The sequence below is a fragment of the Taudactylus pleione genome, unplaced genomic scaffold (assembly GCF_031769625.1).
Source record: "Taudactylus pleione unplaced genomic scaffold, aTauple2 ptg000199l, whole genome shotgun sequence".
NCBI classification, from domain to species: domain Eukaryota; kingdom Metazoa; phylum Chordata; class Amphibia; order Anura; family Myobatrachidae; genus Taudactylus; species Taudactylus pleione.
Window position 1 is genome coordinate 3522163 of NW_028284601.1, and position 17399 is coordinate 3539561.

Below are 17399 nucleotides of genomic sequence, written 5' to 3' on the forward strand. Positions count from 1 at the left end.
TCAAACTCCAAAAAGCAATAAAATTGCAATCATTAAGTCTGACGCCTTAATGCAGTGGTCAGGGAACAGGGGTAAATTACCCCACATGGGGTAAAAATGAAATTCCTGGGGGTAATGGATGGACAGCTGGGCATGCATATGAATCATTCTATAATATGGAATGATTTATATGCATGCCCAGCTGTGCCGCAGGGAGGCTCTAAGCCGGACGCCCACTGAGATGTTATTACCAGCGGGCGTCCGGCTCCTTCCCTGCAGCGCCGCGTTACCCGGAGGCTGGATTTCTCTTCTGAACTCCAGCTTCCGCCTCTCTCCATGCGCACTATGGAAGAGATGTCATGACGTCTCTACCATAGTTCCGAGGAGCAGCCGGGCGGACAGGATGGCCGATGCAGGAGCAGGGATTAAGGTAAGTGTTTTTTGGGAGTTTTTTTGTACAAGCGGCACTACAGGGGCATTATATGGGGGCACTACTACAGGGGCATTATATGGGGGCACTACTACCGGGGCACTATATTGGACACTACTACAGGGGCATTATATGGGGCACTACTACAGGGGCACTATATTGGACACTACTACAGGGGCATTATATGGGGCACTACTACAGGGGCACTACTACAGGGGCATTATATGGGGGCACTACTATATGATTTCCTTCCTTTCAAATCAAGGGGGTAACATCAGCGTATCTACATATATTTTGGGGTAAAAGGTAAAAAAGTTCCCTGACCCCTGCATTAATGGAAGTGTTCCTTGCGTAATACAGATATGGTATGCCATGACACCATGTGGTTAACTGCAGATTCAGCACTCTCTCTCACAGAGTGAGATTGCTGTCACTCACACAATGGTGGAGCTGCTAATTCACAGAATTGTGTGCTCATTGGAATACACACATGCAGTCTATGCAACTGAGGTCTGAGCAGTTATGTGGCTCACACATCTCATTCAGTGCCCACAATCTTCCCATTCAGTCACCACAAAAATTTCACTGAGTTCCAACATCCTTCTCATTCATTATACACATTCAGCTCCCTAATTGCTAAAACTATCATACTCTGTCTATACATGTACACAATCTTCGCCTCCATGCTGCTATAACTTCCCCAATCCCTACAGCTGTGTGTTCTCCCAGCTGTGCTAGTCTGCATCCCTTCATCCACACCAATATGTCTTTCCCCATGTGCACCGCCCTGTCTTCCTGCATCCGTGCCTCTGTTTCCTTCCATCTGCACCACGTTACTCTGTCTTCCCCTTATCTCTGCCACTCTTTATTCCTCCATCTGCATCACTCTGTCCCTCCCAACAGTGCCACTCTGTCTTTCCCCTCCCACCCATACCATTCTGTCTTCCCATCCATTTGCACCAATCTGTCTTCCCCAATCCCTTCTGTTGTGTGTTCTCCCATTGTGCTATTCTGTATTCCTCATCCACACCAATCTGGGTTTACCCATCTGTGCTGCTCTCTCTTCCCGCATCCATGGCACTCTGTACCCCCTATTCATGGCGCTTTGTTCCCCCAAACTGAGCCACTCTGTCTCCCCCCAAGTGCACCATTTTCCACCAATCTGCATCACTTTGGCTTGCCCCCATCTGTACTGCCTAATCTTCCCCTCTACATGCCATTCTGTCTGCCCCATCCACACCACTATGTCTCCTTCCCCCACAGTGGTGTAAATTCATTCCAGATGCCCAGAGGCAAGTTTTAATTTGGTGCCCCCCCTAACAAAAAGATAAAATATATATTGTGCATATCTATCTATCTATCTATCTATCTATCTATCTATCTATGTATTACATATGCACAAAAACACTAATATAAAATAGCCTTAAGCGGGGTGAATATATTATGGGCCCCTTCAGTGCTGGCACCCGACGGCAGGTGCCTACATTGTCTCCCATAGTTCTGCCCCTGTTCCCCCATCCACCATACTCTTATCCCATCTGCGCAGCTGTATGTTCTGCTCATACCTCAGTTGCATAGAATGCATGTGTGTGTTCCAATGAGCACACAATTCTGTGAATTAGCAGCTCCACCATTTGTGAGTGACAGCAATCTCACTCTGTGAGAGTGCTGAATCTGCAGTTAACCACATGGTGTCATGGCATACCATATCTGTATTACGCAAGGAACACGTCCATTAAGGAGTTGGCCTTAATGATCGTAATTTCATTACATTTTGGAGTTTGAGTGGCAGAAATTCAATAGGTTTTGTGAATTTTAAGATCACGTCTAAGCAGCCTTAATGGGACATGTGAAACCTTAAGGTTTTTTGTCTATGGAATTTCATATCTTTTTTAAAATTTGTTAACTATTAGGGTTTGGATATGCAAACCGGGCCATTTGCAGGGGAGAAAGGCAACAAAATGGTACACTAGCGCAGGTGGAAGAGGGGACAGCACACAGGAGGTGGTTTGGGAGGTGCATAGTGCGAGACGGCTGTAGGCATGCGCGGTAGCAGTAGCAGCGGTGCAGTGCAATGGGGGGCATCAGTGGGCAACAGTAAAGTCAATAAGTCACAGATGCATGAACGCAGCAGTGAGATCCATCTATGCATCTATGTTAAAAATTGAATGTGTAAAATAAAAAAAGGTACCCCCCCAAAACACAACCAGCACTGGGGTTTTTACAGCCAGTCCTGGTTGTGTTTAAATACAGGGGAAAAAATTACTTAGGGGTCCCCTGTACATAAGCACAACCAGCACTGGGCCAGTCAGAACCAGCCCTGGTTGCCAAAATATGGGGGGACAAATGATGTAGGGGTCCCCTGTATTTAGCGCAACCAGCACTGGGCTCTGACCCGGCCCTGGTTCTGGAAATGCAGGGGGAAAAATGCGTAAGGTCTCCCCATATTTACAAGAACCAGCACCGGACCCTTTCTAGCGGGGGGGAGTAATTCCACAGCCAGGGGAGCCCTTTCACCTTGGCCCCCCAACCGAAGCATCAACCCTGGTCGCTAGTCAGGCCCCCCCCCAAAAAAAGGGGTCCCCCTCTCCAGGGCACCCCAGGCCCAGGCTGATAGGGTGAGGCTATCCCCGGCACCCCTGGCCAGTTGATTATGTATAGTGTGGTGCAAGTAAAGTTTGAATATTGGCTTTTGCTGTGGAACTACAGTTCCCAGCAAGCCTCCCCCACATGCTGGTACTTGGAGAACCACAAATATCAGCATGCGGGACATTATGGGCCTGCTGGTACCTGTAGTTCCACAGCAAAAGCAATATTAAAAAAACACACAACACACACCATAGAAAAGTAAAATTGTATGAAAACATACATACACACACACGTGTACTCACACATGCACACACTATCTCACATACTCACCTATGTATCCCTGTAGCCAATATGTCCAATGGAGCACCTGTAAATATGGAAAAAAAAAGAATAATGCCCCGCCCCCAAAACCAAAAACCAGCACCAGGCTTTGAAGACCCAGTATTGGTTGTGCTAAATACAGGGGACAAATGATGTAGGGGTCCCCCGTATGAAGCACAACCAGTACCAGGCTTTTGAGAACCAGTCCTGGTTGCCAAAAAACGGGGGACAATTGACCCCGTATTCAGTTCAACCAGCACTGGGCTCTAAGCCGGCCCTGGTTCTGGAAATAGAGGGGAAAAAATGCATAGGGTGCCCCTGTATTTACCAGAACCAGCACCGGATCTCGGGCCTGGGTCGACTAGCGGTCAGAGGTGATGCTGCGGCTGGGGAACCTGGTGCATGTGCTCCCTTGGCTGTGGCATCACCCCCCTGCTAGAAAGAGTTTGGTGCTGGTTCTGGTAAATACAGGGGCATCCTACGCATTTTTTCCCTCTATTTCCAGAACCAGGGCTGGTAACCCCTACCCCCTCTCCCCCGCATCCCGGCCGCAGCAAACGCTGGCTTCCTTCACCCCAGACCCGGCCCCCGCTACCACCGCCCCACCCTGCAACAATAGCTACCTAATAAAACATACCCCAAGTCTAAATTCACCCCCTACCCTGAGTTATGCCTTCCCAAAAAAACCATAGACCACAGCAGAAAAGTGGTCCGAATTGAGAATGTCAGAAAAATGTGACAGTTGGAAATTTAGATTTACTCCCAAGTCCTCATTTTTTATGTTTATGCCCTGAAATTTGGCATGCAGCACCGAGCGACAATTCTACCTGCCCGTGCTAAATTTCAGCTTGCTACCTCCAATAACTTTTGAGGTGTAGCCCCTTAAACACCTTGCCCCCCCTCTCTCTATGGGAGAATGGCAGTTTTTTACACGCAGCCTTAATATAAGGGCACGATGGTGCCCTTATAATATAAATATATATATATATAAAATCAAACCAAAAATGCTTTTATCCTGCGCTCACACAATGACACAACTATACACAATCAGATAGCTGAACCTTTATACCCGACCCCTGTTAGTGGGATCAACATACAAACAAATACAAAAAAAGGGCGCTCTAAGTGGAATACTCTTCACAGTTGCTATGGAGCATACGATGTAACTTTAGTATATGGAATGAATTGCCGACCAATATTTAGGAGGTGTAGACAGACCAATTGAAACTTCCAAATGTCTTTGTGTGAATTCTCCTTATGGTAATGTTTGGTTTACATGACCTTGGAAGCCATCAAATAGAAGAATTCTGTAACACGGACTAATCCGGCAGGTTCCTGAAAGTACACCCTCGCACCAGAAGAAAACACCCAAACAATGGCCAAATGGCCAACCGTTACAGTGTTACACATATTTTAAAAAGGGTTATTTCCACATTAAAACCAACAAAGCATAATAAAATGTGCTTACATGAAATGTATTTAATAAGGTGCTGTTTTTGTTTGCTGAACCACTGGTGGATGGCACCGAAAAATCTCTAACTCACCCAAAAGGGTGCAAGCTCGTGGTAGTGGACACAAGGAGTTCAGCCCTAACCAGACACCTTCAACCCAACACGTTTTTTCCCTTAATAGGACTTCATCAGGGGTAAATCTTAATATGTCCACAAGCCACTAACATAAGGAGCTTCAGAATATTTCTCCGGAGAAAATCCCGCAAGGCAAACTATTTAAACCCAGGGTGGTTTTTCAGTGCCATCCACCAGTGGTTCAGCAAACAAAAACAGCACCTTATTAAATAGATTCCATGTAAGCACATTTTATTATGCTTTGTTGATTTTAATGTGGAAATAAACTTTTTTAAAATATTGTGTACATTAGCCTTTATTTTAAACCCCACATTTCTTAGCAGTCATACCCAGGACTTGAACCCAGCACCTCTCACATTGACAAACAGGAATGCTCTACTAAGTTAGTACAGGAGAATATGTGCACCTTCGGTTAGACCCTCCTTTCTTTAAAACACATATTTCAAAATACTGTCAATACCTGGGAGTTTAACCCATTACCTCTCACATTGCAGTCAGACACCTTACACATGGAGCTATATGCTCCTGTAATGAAAGTCTGTGAATCTAACTACATGAAGCTACTTGCAATTGTCAGTTTAAAACCATTGCGACTAGGCAGATGTATATAGTGTGCAAAAATGTTTCTCATATAGTTACCTCTGACATGTCAGAGATGATGGGTTCGAGTCCTTGGAATGACAATATTTTGAAATGTGTGCCTTTAAATAAAGGAAGGGAGTGTCTGACTGCCATGTCAGAGGTGATGGGTTTGAGTCCTGGGTATGACAGTATTTGTACCTTAAATAAAGGAAGAGAAGGCCAGATGTTGGGAGGGGTGGCCAGGAGATGCCGGGGATCACAGAAGAGGAAGCTACAAGTGAGAATGATTATAAACAGCGCCCATTGCTCTGCGGTACACATGTTGTACCACCCTAGTTACGACCCTGAACCTCTATACATGGCTTGGAGAAGCAGACCCCATATAACGTGGAGAAGTCATGCATAGAGGCCACGGCCAACTAATAGTAGCTGACGTTGGACCACATTGTGCAGCAAGATGCACAGTGACGGGACTGCGCATGCGCGACCTACAGGTCACGCCTGCGCACAAGAGCCCTGACGTCCGGCGGAAGGAGCTGGACAGGGGGGGTGGAGGGATCCGAAAGGATCCCTCGTCGCAACCCGGACCTCCTCCTCATAGCAAAGCAGCAGGTTGCAATGCCGGAGCAGGAGCATTGGCCATCTGTAGATGGCGAATGCTCCCGCAGTCAAGCTCCAAAAATATTATATTTTTGGAACTTGATGAATTCTGTCACCATACCAGTGTATGGGGACAGCGGCCATTCCGCCAGAGGAAGGTAAGCAGGAGATATCTGTGATACTAGTGTATGGGGACAGCGGCCATTCCGCCAGAGGAAGGTAAGTAGGAGATATCTGTGATATTTCCTTGTTTACCTTTGTGATGAATGGCCTGATAACTTAATTTTTACAATTGCAGGTGAAAATGTGCATTTTCATCTGCTTTTGTGAAAATTAAATGATGATGAATAGGCCCCTGAATGAGAGACAGCAGAGTGAATAATATGCTACTCTGTATTTCCCATGAGGAGCTGCCCATAACAAATGTACTTGCACCTCTCTAGATGATGATTATTTTCTCTCCTTCTAGATCTCCATCCGCTGCGGCAATGGCCGTTACAAGATATTTGTGAATGGACAACCGTTCTGTGAATATGTTCATCGGTTCAAAAATCTGCAGTATATTACTACTCTGGAGATAGCAGGAGATGTGGTGTTGTCACTTGTACAGTTCTAAGCAACCTCCAATACGCTCTTAGGTGATGAGTAAGACCAAGGAAACCTGGCCGGTGCTCTGCATTAGGATAGCCTGGATGGGCAGGCACACAGGCCTCGGAGTCTAGAGCTCTGGTCTTGTGCTAATCACCAATAAAATCTGTTTTACAAAAAAGGAAATGGTTCTTTATGTGTAATCCATTGTAAGTGCTTAGATTCAACAGAGTAGAAACTTCGGACAAGATAGTCGTCTCTCATTGTCTGGTAAAATGCCACGACCACCACACTTTTGAAGCATCTACCAGCGTTTCCAGTACTGACTGTTATAGCTATATCATACGCCACAAGAAAAAGATTGGTCAAGGTTTATGGAAACATATAACATCAGGGGAAGTTCACTTACACTATTATTATTATCTCTAAAGAAAGTAGTATTACATAGTACTGAGCACAATACATTGGTGGGGAGGGGGGTACAAGTAAAAAAAAAAAAAAAATCCACTGAGGTCTTTAAATATTTTGTTAATATTTTGTTAAAAATAACAGAATTCCACATTAAATCATAAACACTGCAGACTACTTTCTTGAATTTGGAGATAAAAACATCAGTTTTAAATTAAATATTTCTTACAGTACTTGGGGATATTTTTTATCAATTTCAAAAACACCATTTAACCGTAGTTATATTAGGTCATCAGAAAATCATTGCGGACTTAGGGCCTGATTCAAACCCGCTCGCAAGAGCTATGCGCTCACAAGTAGGTCGATGGTTATGCATTGCGCACGCGTGGCGTGCGCAATGCACGTGTGCAAGCCCCGTAGTGAGTGAGAACTTCACTCGCTCCGGGGGTCGCTACAAACGGGACGGCTGTTGATGTTGATCGACAGCTCACCCCGTTTTGTAGGCGGGGTTGGGGGGTGGCTGGACAAACGGAGGCGTTCCTGAAGGAACGCCTGCCGTTGTGGGCGGCCCTACTGACATCACCAGTGATTTCAGTAGTGAGCTTCCGGCTCTATTAGAGCCAGAAGCTCACTGGGGCTTGCGGCAGATGAGACCCTACCACAAGGGTCTCGTCGCAAGCCAGATGGTTGCGACCATCACCTGGCCGCTCGCAAAAGCTATGGCTGATCACCCACAGCTCAGCGAGCGGCCAGGAGGCCGGCTTTAAAAAAAAAAAAAAAGAAGCCGCCCTCATTCAGAGCGAGCGCTCGCTTTTTGCGAGCGGCTCTGAATGAGGTCCTTCAGGAACACCTCCGTTTGTCCAGCCACCCCCCCACCCCGCCTACAAAATGGGACGAGCTGTCGATCAACATCGACAGCCGCCCCGTTTGTAGTGAGCCCTGGAGCAAGTGAATTTCTCACTCGCTATGGGGCTTGCGCACGCGCGCAATGCACAACCATTGACCTGCTTGTAAGCGGGTCCGTATCAGGCCCTTACATCAGATGGAGTAAATCGCTTTTTGCCTATGGAGGCATTCTCGCAGGAAAGGAATCTTATGACCCCACCCCCACAGCCTTTGGAAGCTGACACTGTGCACATGAGCAGTGTCAGATTCCGCCAGAGGAGTCTTTCACAAATGTAAAAGTACCAAAATGGCAGAGATGTAATTCATAGGGACAGCGACTATCGCTTCTGCTGTCCCTATGAGTTACACTTAGTACATAGCAGGGATATTATCAATAAAAATGAAAATATCCATCATATCACTGACCGTTCTTTTTACACCCCCAGCTCTCTTTTAAAGTTTTAAAACACATTGCGTAAGATAATGGTGCTCCAGCCAATCCGCTCCTAACTGTCATCTGTTTTAAAACTCGGTGCATATGATAAAAATCGTTGATAAATGGGCCCCATAATTGTAAGTGGGAGCTCAGAGAACCTGCCAGGCAGAGACCAAAGAGGCAAATATGGGGATTAAGTAGGGGCACTCATATCATGGTGTCCTTTATTTAAGTAGTAACCCAAGACCAGAAAGAGGCGATCCGCTGCCAGTACTAGAGCAGATGTCAGAAACCAGCTGAGGGAGCCGCACACACTTGGGACAGACATCTGAAGAGGAGTCCAATGAACCGCATGGAGAAGGTAAAGTTGGATTTGCTGATATCTGGTATACGCCATGGCGGCTCCAGGTGAACCCAGTGGGAACGCCCAATCCTCATCTGACAAAATACCTAGATCTGCATTCCAGTGGTGACAAGAGGGAGGAGTATGCATGAGAGATGGACTTCTGGATTCCGACTAGCAAAGGAACCAGAGCCTCAAAGAGAACAGGGGCATCCCTCCCCTACTGTGCACAGAGGGCATGTCTAAGCTGCAGATACCAAAAAGCAAGTGAGATGGAAGGCCATGAGTAGAGGACAGATAAGTGAAGGCGTGTAAGGTCCCATTGTGATATAAATGACCTACAGCATCAATTCCATATGACATCCACACTGATCTACCGTCGAGTTTACGTACCTCTAGGAGAGCAGAGTTTCCCCAATGTGAAGAACAGGGATCAAGCACAGAATCACCCAGAATATTAGCTGCAGCAGTCCATACCCTACGTGCCTCTTGTAGTATAGGGGGCAATGAGATAGCGAAGACATAGCGTTAAGAAATGGTAACAGAGAAAATGCCAACCTAGCCCTTTCTAGGGGAGCCGGAGGTGCATCCCCTGCTCCAATGGAGTAACCCATTCATGCAGGTACACTAATTGGACAGTTAGATAATAGAGCCGTATATTTGGCAGGGCCAAGCCCCCTCCCTCTTATTTGGCAGCAATGTGGTGGTACAGCTATTCTCACAGTTATAAAGACACTAGTCATGGCAGAGCTTCAGCGGAGTGGGACATACAGCTCTCCAGCTGGTGACTGTATGTTGGTAGCGTTGCAGCATTAAACCAGGCTGTCTGGCAGGTGTGGGTAGCTTTATATCACAGGTCTCACAGAGCTAAGTGGTAGACATCTGTTCATCACTGTGGCGCTCTAACACAGTGACAAGATGGTGCCATGCATCACTGGATGATCCAATATAGAGTATGCACAGTAGTGCTCTCCATCATCAACACAGACCAGCCTCAGTGGCAGCGGCTGCCCTCCGCATAAAATTAGAACATTTGGGCATCCCGAAGGCTGTCTTTCAGATCCTGGCACACATCTAATTTCCACTACAATCACAGAAAAACCGGGACAGATAGCAACCCTAGTTTGGTCTTCTTTGAGTTCAATGAATCTTAAGTGGATCTTGATGGATAATATCTTATTTATTGGATAAGATTGGCAGTCTCTATGTCATGTTGGCTAACACGTATGCTCCCAACTCAGGCTAGGTGCATTCTTCAGAATTTTTATGCCCTTTTGCATACAGGACCTCATTCAGAGCCGCTCGCAAAAAGCGAGCGCTTCCTCTGAATGAGGGTGGCCGATTTTCTTTTGAAAGGCGGCCTCCTGGCTGCTCGCTAAGCTGTGGGTCACCACCCGCAGCTTTAGCAAGTGACTAGGTGATGGTCACGATGGTCGACCAGTTGAATAACGGCCATGGGCAGTGCTGCCTGCTTTCGCCATTGATATGCACTGTGTGTATCGAACCACTTGCTGCTACAATTCATGGATGCTTGGATTTGGAGGGGGGTTCAGGTGGGTCCTTTTCAATATAAGATTTCACTCTTTGCTGATGACGCCCCACTGACTCTAACGAACCCCTTAGTATCCCTTCCTAATTTGTCCAGAAGTTTGGATTGTTATGGTCTGGTTTCTCGCTGTAAGATCAACAATTCAAAATAGTTATTTGTAGCATTAGCGCTACACATCCCCCTACATACTTCTCAGGAGCTTGTCTTTAAGTTCCAACAAAGGCCTTCCACCTTTCATTACTTGGGAGTTCAAATAAGGAACATTGGGGTAGTTGCATTAATAAAATCCCCCTGTCAATATGGTGGAGCAGTGGTATCAGCGCATGTTATGAGCTGCTTCTCCCCCATGTATTAAAGTGTGGTTCGGTGGTAAATGACAGGGGTGCTATGCCATTACCTACAAGACAGCAGCACCGATATGCTAGGCAATGTATAAAAGGTAAGTGGCACTGACCATTCCGACAGCTGCAGCTATCGTTATCGACAGGGGTTAAAGTGGGTCAGAAAGGGGCGGAACTGCGTTCTGTCACTTCTATTTGGAGACGTAACCAGTTCCGCCTCCTCCGACCCACCTTAGACCGACACCGCTGGGAGGTTCCTTTGCCAGACGCCCGTTGAGATTTTGTTACCAGTGGTCGCCCGGCTCCCTCCCCGCAGCACCAGCGGCAGATGGAGGCTGGAGCTCACTCATGAGCTCCGGCTTCCAGGTCCCGCTGTGTGCAGTGCACTATGGCAGATACGTCTCTCCCATAGTTCAGACTGAGGATCAGCCAGGCGGACCAGTTGGACCAGACTGCAGTGGGAGCGGGGCTTAAGGTAAGTATTCGTTTTTGTTGTTGTGTAAGCGGCTTCACAATAGGGGACATTACTTCAGGGGGCACTACTACTGGGGGCATTACTCAGGGGGCACTACTACTGGGGGCATTACTCTGGGGACATTACTCAGGGGCACTACTACTGGGGGCATTAATCAGGGGGCACTACTACTGGGGCATTACTATTGGGGGCATTACTACTAGGGGTACTACTATTGGGAGCACTATTATAGGGGCGTTACTAATAGGGACATTGCATAGGGGGCACTGCATAAGGGGCACCACTCCTGGGGGCACTGCATAAGGGGGGCGCTGCATAAGGGGCACCACTACTGTGGGCTATGCATAAGGGGCACTACCACTACTGGGGGCACTGCATAAGGGGCACTACCACTACTGTGGGCTCTGCATAAAGGGCACTACCACTACTGTGGGCACTGCACAAAGGGCACTACCACTACTGGGGCACTGCATAAGGGGCACCACTACAGAGGGCACTGCATAAGGGCCACTACTACTACTGTGGGCTCTGCAAAATGGGCTCTACCATTGTGGGCACTGCATAAGGGGCACTATCACTACTGGGGGCACTGCATAAGGGGCACCACTACAGTGGGTATTATGTGTATGGGGAACCACTACAGTGGGCATTAAGTGTAAGGGGCACCACTACAGTGGGCATTCTATGTAAGGGGCACTACTACTGTGGGCATTGTATAAGAGGCACTACTACTGTGGGCATTGTGTAAAAGAGGCACTGCTGTGTGTCATACATGAATAAGAAACACTACTATGTGTTATGTAATGTGAATCAAGAATGTGCTACTGTGTGGCGTAATTTGTATTGGGAATACTATTATGTGACCACACCCCTTTTTTTTGGCGCACGCTGTCCCTTTATTGATATTGCACTGAGGAGGGGCGGCGAGTTCCACCACTTCTCTAGGACCACTTTAAGCACTGGTTATCGACAGCTGCAGCTATCGTTGCCCTATCTCCACAGCAGGGGCAGCACTGTCCCTGCTGCAGTGACTGCCGGCTCCGGGATGCACGCGAGATCTCACAAAGCTTGCGACATCTTGCGCACGCCCAGTTGAGCTGGTCGGGAAGGGAAACCACGCACATCAGCACTAGGCTGATGCCCTGTGTGCTCTACCGGGGATCGCCGGAGGGGGGGAGTTTTTACTCCCCCACTCCGGCAGATGAGATGTTAATACATTTCATCGGTGCTGCTTCCTGCTTTGCCTCGGTAAATACATGAAGCAGGAAGAGTTATAGCAGCACGATCAGTGCCACTAAAATACATCTCCCCCAATGTGATCAGCTACTTAAATCTAACTATCCCTCCCTTTTGGCCTCTATTAAGAAAAACCTTGTCACCTGGGATCCCATTCTCATCTTCTTATTCGGATGGGTCCAAAGAAACTGCGAAATTGAAAGTGTTTACTTGTTTGCTATATCTTTTTCAGACTTTGGGCAGAATTTACGAAGCAGCGGCTTCTGTAATCCGCTGCTTTCCGGCGGGTTACAGGTACATATTTAGGGGTCTATTTACTAAGCAGTGTTAGGAGACAGAGTGAAAAGTGATAAGGTACCAGCCAATAGCTCCCAACTGACATTTTTCAAACACAGCCTGTGAGATGGCAGCTAGGAGCTGATTGGCTGGCACCTTATCACTTTTCACTCTGTCTCCTAACACTGCTTAGTAAATAGATCCCTTAAAGCGTAACCCGGAGTCATTGTAAAGCTTGGCGTGCTTTACACGGTCTCCGAGTGCTGTTTAAAATAATCACCTGCAACCTGCCGGGAAGCAGCGGCTTACAGAAGCCGCTGCTTCGTAACTTCTGCCCTTTGTGTCATTCCCAGGGTCATTTCATTCCTCTTTGCAGACGCTTTGCAATAAGTTTATATGTAATGGTAAGAAACTTAGGGGTAAATTTACTAAAGTGATAGTTTGTACAGATGTTGCCTATAGCAACCAATCAGATTCTAATTAACATATAACTAGCACCTTCTAGATTAGATAATAGCTAGAATCTGATAGGTTGCTATTGGCAACATCTCCACTTCTAAAAACTCTCACTTTAGTAAATTTGCGCCTTAGAATCAATCGATTCAGCTGAGCCATTTCCTTTCTTGCCACGTTACAACTATGGGTCTTCGGAATCAGTCATTATTGAGAATTATAACGTTGGTAGCAATGGTATGTAGTTATGTGACCGGCGACCGTAAGGCCGCTGGTCACAATCCTGACGCCAGAATGTCGGCTAGGGATTTATGACAGGCATCAAAATAACGACACCTGTCATAATCCTGATGCCCAAATGCAGAAGACAGGGGCCCGAATGAGGTAAGTACAAGCGCCATCGGCTGTGCTGCATCGTGCTGTGTGTACGGGCGATCAGCTGACCGTCCGTACAGATTGAAGGCACGGGACACGCGGACAGATGAACAGATGGAAGATGATGATTGTTCAGTGTGTATGAACAACCATCATCTGCAGATATATCTGCTTGGTGTGAACATTCAAGGGGCGGCTCCAAGTCCCAAACAGGTATGTTTAGTACGAAATGGGTGCAGTTAGGTTTTGCTGCAAATTTAAATGAGAGGATTCCATCTCAATAACACAGCACTAAGGTTGGTGATGTTACTCAGAATGTCTGATTCTTGTTGTGCAGAATGAATGATCCACTTATATCCAGTATAGCCTCTTTCACATATTCAGCAGGCACCATCCATACATAGCGTATTTAAATGGCAGAATTTTGGAAGCCTGTCCTCACTGCGCCATGCTCAAGCTTCCCCTCTTTTTGTAGATAGATTAAGTCCCTCTCCTGGTGATCTAGAAAACAGCCTTGCAGCTCTGTTAAACTGCAGTCCAGGGGCGTATTTATAATGGGTGCAAGGTGCACACTGGCCCCTAGGTCGAGGGGGGCCTACACACAGAACACCCAATTAAATATACTTACTGCTCCGTCGGTCCAGCACTGGCTGCAGCACTGCAGAAATCACCGGGAAACTGGCCACCGCGGCGGGCGCCATGTTCCTGGAGCAGGGATGCCATCAGGGGGGGACTGCCGGGCCTGTAGTCCTGGGCCTGGAGAGAGAGGAGCCGCTCGCGGATTCACAGCCAATTAGCAGCGGCCGCTCTTGATTGGCTGTTGGTACGTGAGCTGTGATTGGCTCACGGCCGAACCATATTCAAAATGCCGCCAGCACTGTTTCTTTTCCCTGGCTGTACACATTGCTGACATCCTTGCCCAGTTTTCTCCATGCCTGACTGGCTGCCAGTGACAGGTAAGTACAGTGACCCTTCTCTGCACCCCCTTTCAAGTCTAGCCAGCCTTCTCTGTGCTTCTCCCCCTAGTACAGCAATCCTTCCCAGCCCTGTGCCCCCCCCATAGTCAGCCTTCCCAGCCCTGTGCCCCCCATAGTCAGCCTTCCCAGCCCTGTGCTCCACGGGAGGTTTCTGTCCTCCCTGAGCTCGCCTTAGGACCCTGCGTTACGGTTTGACAGGTGTACCGCCCCAGTCAAACTCCCCACCTGCCACTGTCCCCGGAGCGGGTCGCGCGCCGGCCGGGTGAAGGGCCGGGCGCTTGGAGCCAGAAGAGCCAGGTAGTTTTCTCAGCCCTATGCCCCCCCTAGTCCAGCTAGTTTTCCCAGCCCTGTGCCCCCCTAGTAAAGCCAGCCTTACCAGCCCTGTGCCCCCCAGTACAGCCTACCTTCCCAGCCCTGTGCCACCCAGTCCATTTTTCCCAGCCTTGTGCCCCTGATGTCCAGCCTTCCCTGCCCTGTTCCTCCCCTCCTCTTCCATTCGAGGTCCACCTCTCCCAATTGATGCCCCACCCCCCATGAAGCTCCACCCATATTATTTACAGCTCTGCCTACCTATGTCCCATCCCCCAACAAAGGGGGCCCTGCCTATTTTGTCAGTAGAGGGCCCCACAATTATTGATGGCAGCCCTGTCCTGGATACTAGCGCATGCGCAGTAGACTCTGTCGCAATATCAGGGTCTACTCCACCGCCAGAGAGGAGGGGGCCCGTTCAGAGCCTGCACACAGGCCCCCTCCTCTCTTAAAGTTCCCCTGCTGCAGTCATATGAACAAACAGCCGGGAAACCCCTGCAGGCTCTTACCGCACTGATTTGATATAGTTCACAAGGCTGGTCACACACCTCTGGGCAAGCTGTGGGGTAAGGAGCTTGAGATGTATGCAGGCAATCCGCTTCCCTTTCCTTGACAAGTGTATATAACATCAAAATGGAGGTGCCACTGATAGAATAAGCTTCTGACCGGTTTCTCTGCTGTGCATTGTAGCAGTTTCTTCAATGGAAAGTAGCAGCATCCTACTACTACAAGATTTCCCAGCCTTTATTTCCTTCCTGCCAGTTTGTGATAAAAACTGTTTGTTCTACCTGCTCTAGATATACAGTGTATTATGTATACAGTATATATAATATATATACATATATATATGTATATATATATATATATATATTATACAGTGCTCGAAGTGGGGCGGTATACAAGGGTATGGTATGCCGCTCTTCATTCCCCCACTGAATTTTAGGTACTGGCTGCTCTCCCTGCTTAGTTGTGAATCTGACTCACAGCTGTGCAGACTTGGCAGCTCCACTCAGTGCTTTCATTTCTGTACTGAGCGTCCGCCGCAGATCATACTGACAATCAGCCTTCTCATTGGTGGATAGTGAGGAAGGGGGTGTGCAACAATTTTAAAGCAGCAGCATGCAGCTGGAGAGGAGGAGCCAATGAGTATCGGGCAGAGACCAATATGGCCGAAACAACCTAGCACCCGCAGCCCCCAAGCCTCTCCTCTGGCTGCATGTAAAAAGGTCGACTGGTACAAATGGTCAACAGGATCGAAAGGTCCACACAAAAATGGTCGACACTTTTTTTGTTTTCTAAGGGTTAGGGTTAGGCACTTACCCGATGGTTAGGGCTAGGCCCCAGGAGGGAGGGTTAGGATTAGGCCATTAATGGAGGGTTAGGATTAGGCACTAGAAGGGATGGTTAGGGTCAGGCACCTACCCTGGCGGTTAGGGTTAGGCACCAGGATGGAGGGTTAAGGTGAAGATTAGGGTTAAAAAAAAAAATGTCGACCATTTTTGTGTCGACCATTTTATGTTGACTGTTTGACCCTTTGGACCATTTGTACCCATTGACCTTCTTACATGTCAACTTTAGTGTCAACCTTTTGTCCCTGTCGACCTATTGAGTGTCTAACATCTGGTGTTTATATAGACATTGTCAACCTTTTTACTGTAGATCTTTCAATCCACACCCGAGTGCAGCAGACGAGCATTGATGCAATAAAGCCCTGTTTCTAGTTCGCCTGCATTTTCCCAGCAGGAAGGAAAAGTTGTGTTACTCTGGGAGGTGAGATGGGTTTGTGAGTCTCATTCACTCTCTGGATCTTACCCATTCTTGCCAACTCTCCCTAATTGTCACGGAGACTCCCTGAAATAGTAGCAATCTCCCTGTCTCCCTGAAAATTCTAGTAATCTCCCTGATTGTGCCTTACCCCCATTATGAAGCTGTTATATTTAAAAACAAAAACAGAGATACATACATTCAAATGGGATCATTAGTATAATTCCCCTGCATTGGTTATAAGGTTATAATGATCCCTACGGCTACATGTATTTTCTGAAAAGTATCAGTGTGTTTTCATCAACAAATAGATCTTACTGACTTCTTTGGGGCTCATTTACATGTGGATATAAGTCAGGTTTATGACACGCCTCTCAGATGTAGTAGTACACGCCCACTTTACAGCCACGCTCATAGGTGCTGCTTTCACAATCTCCCTGAAATGCTTTTTCAAAAGCAGGTAAGTACCTGCGATATACAATCAGCCCATAAAGCACCACACAGTGTAAGTTGGAGCTGATTTATAGAAACACAGGTGGGGCAGCACATACATACTGTCTCTTGGGGGGCAATTCGATACAACATGATGGCCATGATGTGCAGTTCTGTAACGGCACACTGCACCCGTCCACATCACATTTGTGGTGAGAAGGAGACCTCGGGGTGCAGTAACTGGCTGATGCTAGCAGCTGAGTGTTGCAGGCTCGCAGCAATGGTCAGGGGCACATCGGCAGTAGTTGAATTGACACATTTTTTTTTTTTTTCTCGGAGTAGAAAAAGTTTCCTCCACAACAAAACTGTAAATTATATATATATATATATATATATATATATATATACTCCCACACCCCTTGCAAATCCTGCGTTTGTCCCTGATAATAAGTAAATATATATGTT

At 47.4% G+C, this 17399-nt stretch overlaps 1 protein-coding gene across 3 annotated transcripts in view; it reads left to right on the forward strand.

Moving 5' to 3' along the window:
* LOC148518712 (galectin-4-like) overlaps positions 1-6846 on the forward strand; it is a 40142-nt gene extending 33296 nt beyond the window's left edge. For all 3 annotated transcript variants that reach the window (XM_088477165.1, XM_088477166.1, XM_088477167.1), the window contains one exon: positions 6557-6846. In XM_088477165.1, the coding sequence (XP_088333291.1) occupies positions 6557-6703 (147 nt within the window). In that variant the 3' untranslated portion in view covers positions 6704-6846. The remainder of the gene's footprint in view (positions 1-6556) is intronic.
* The last annotated feature ends 10553 nt before the right edge of the window (positions 6847-17399 follow it).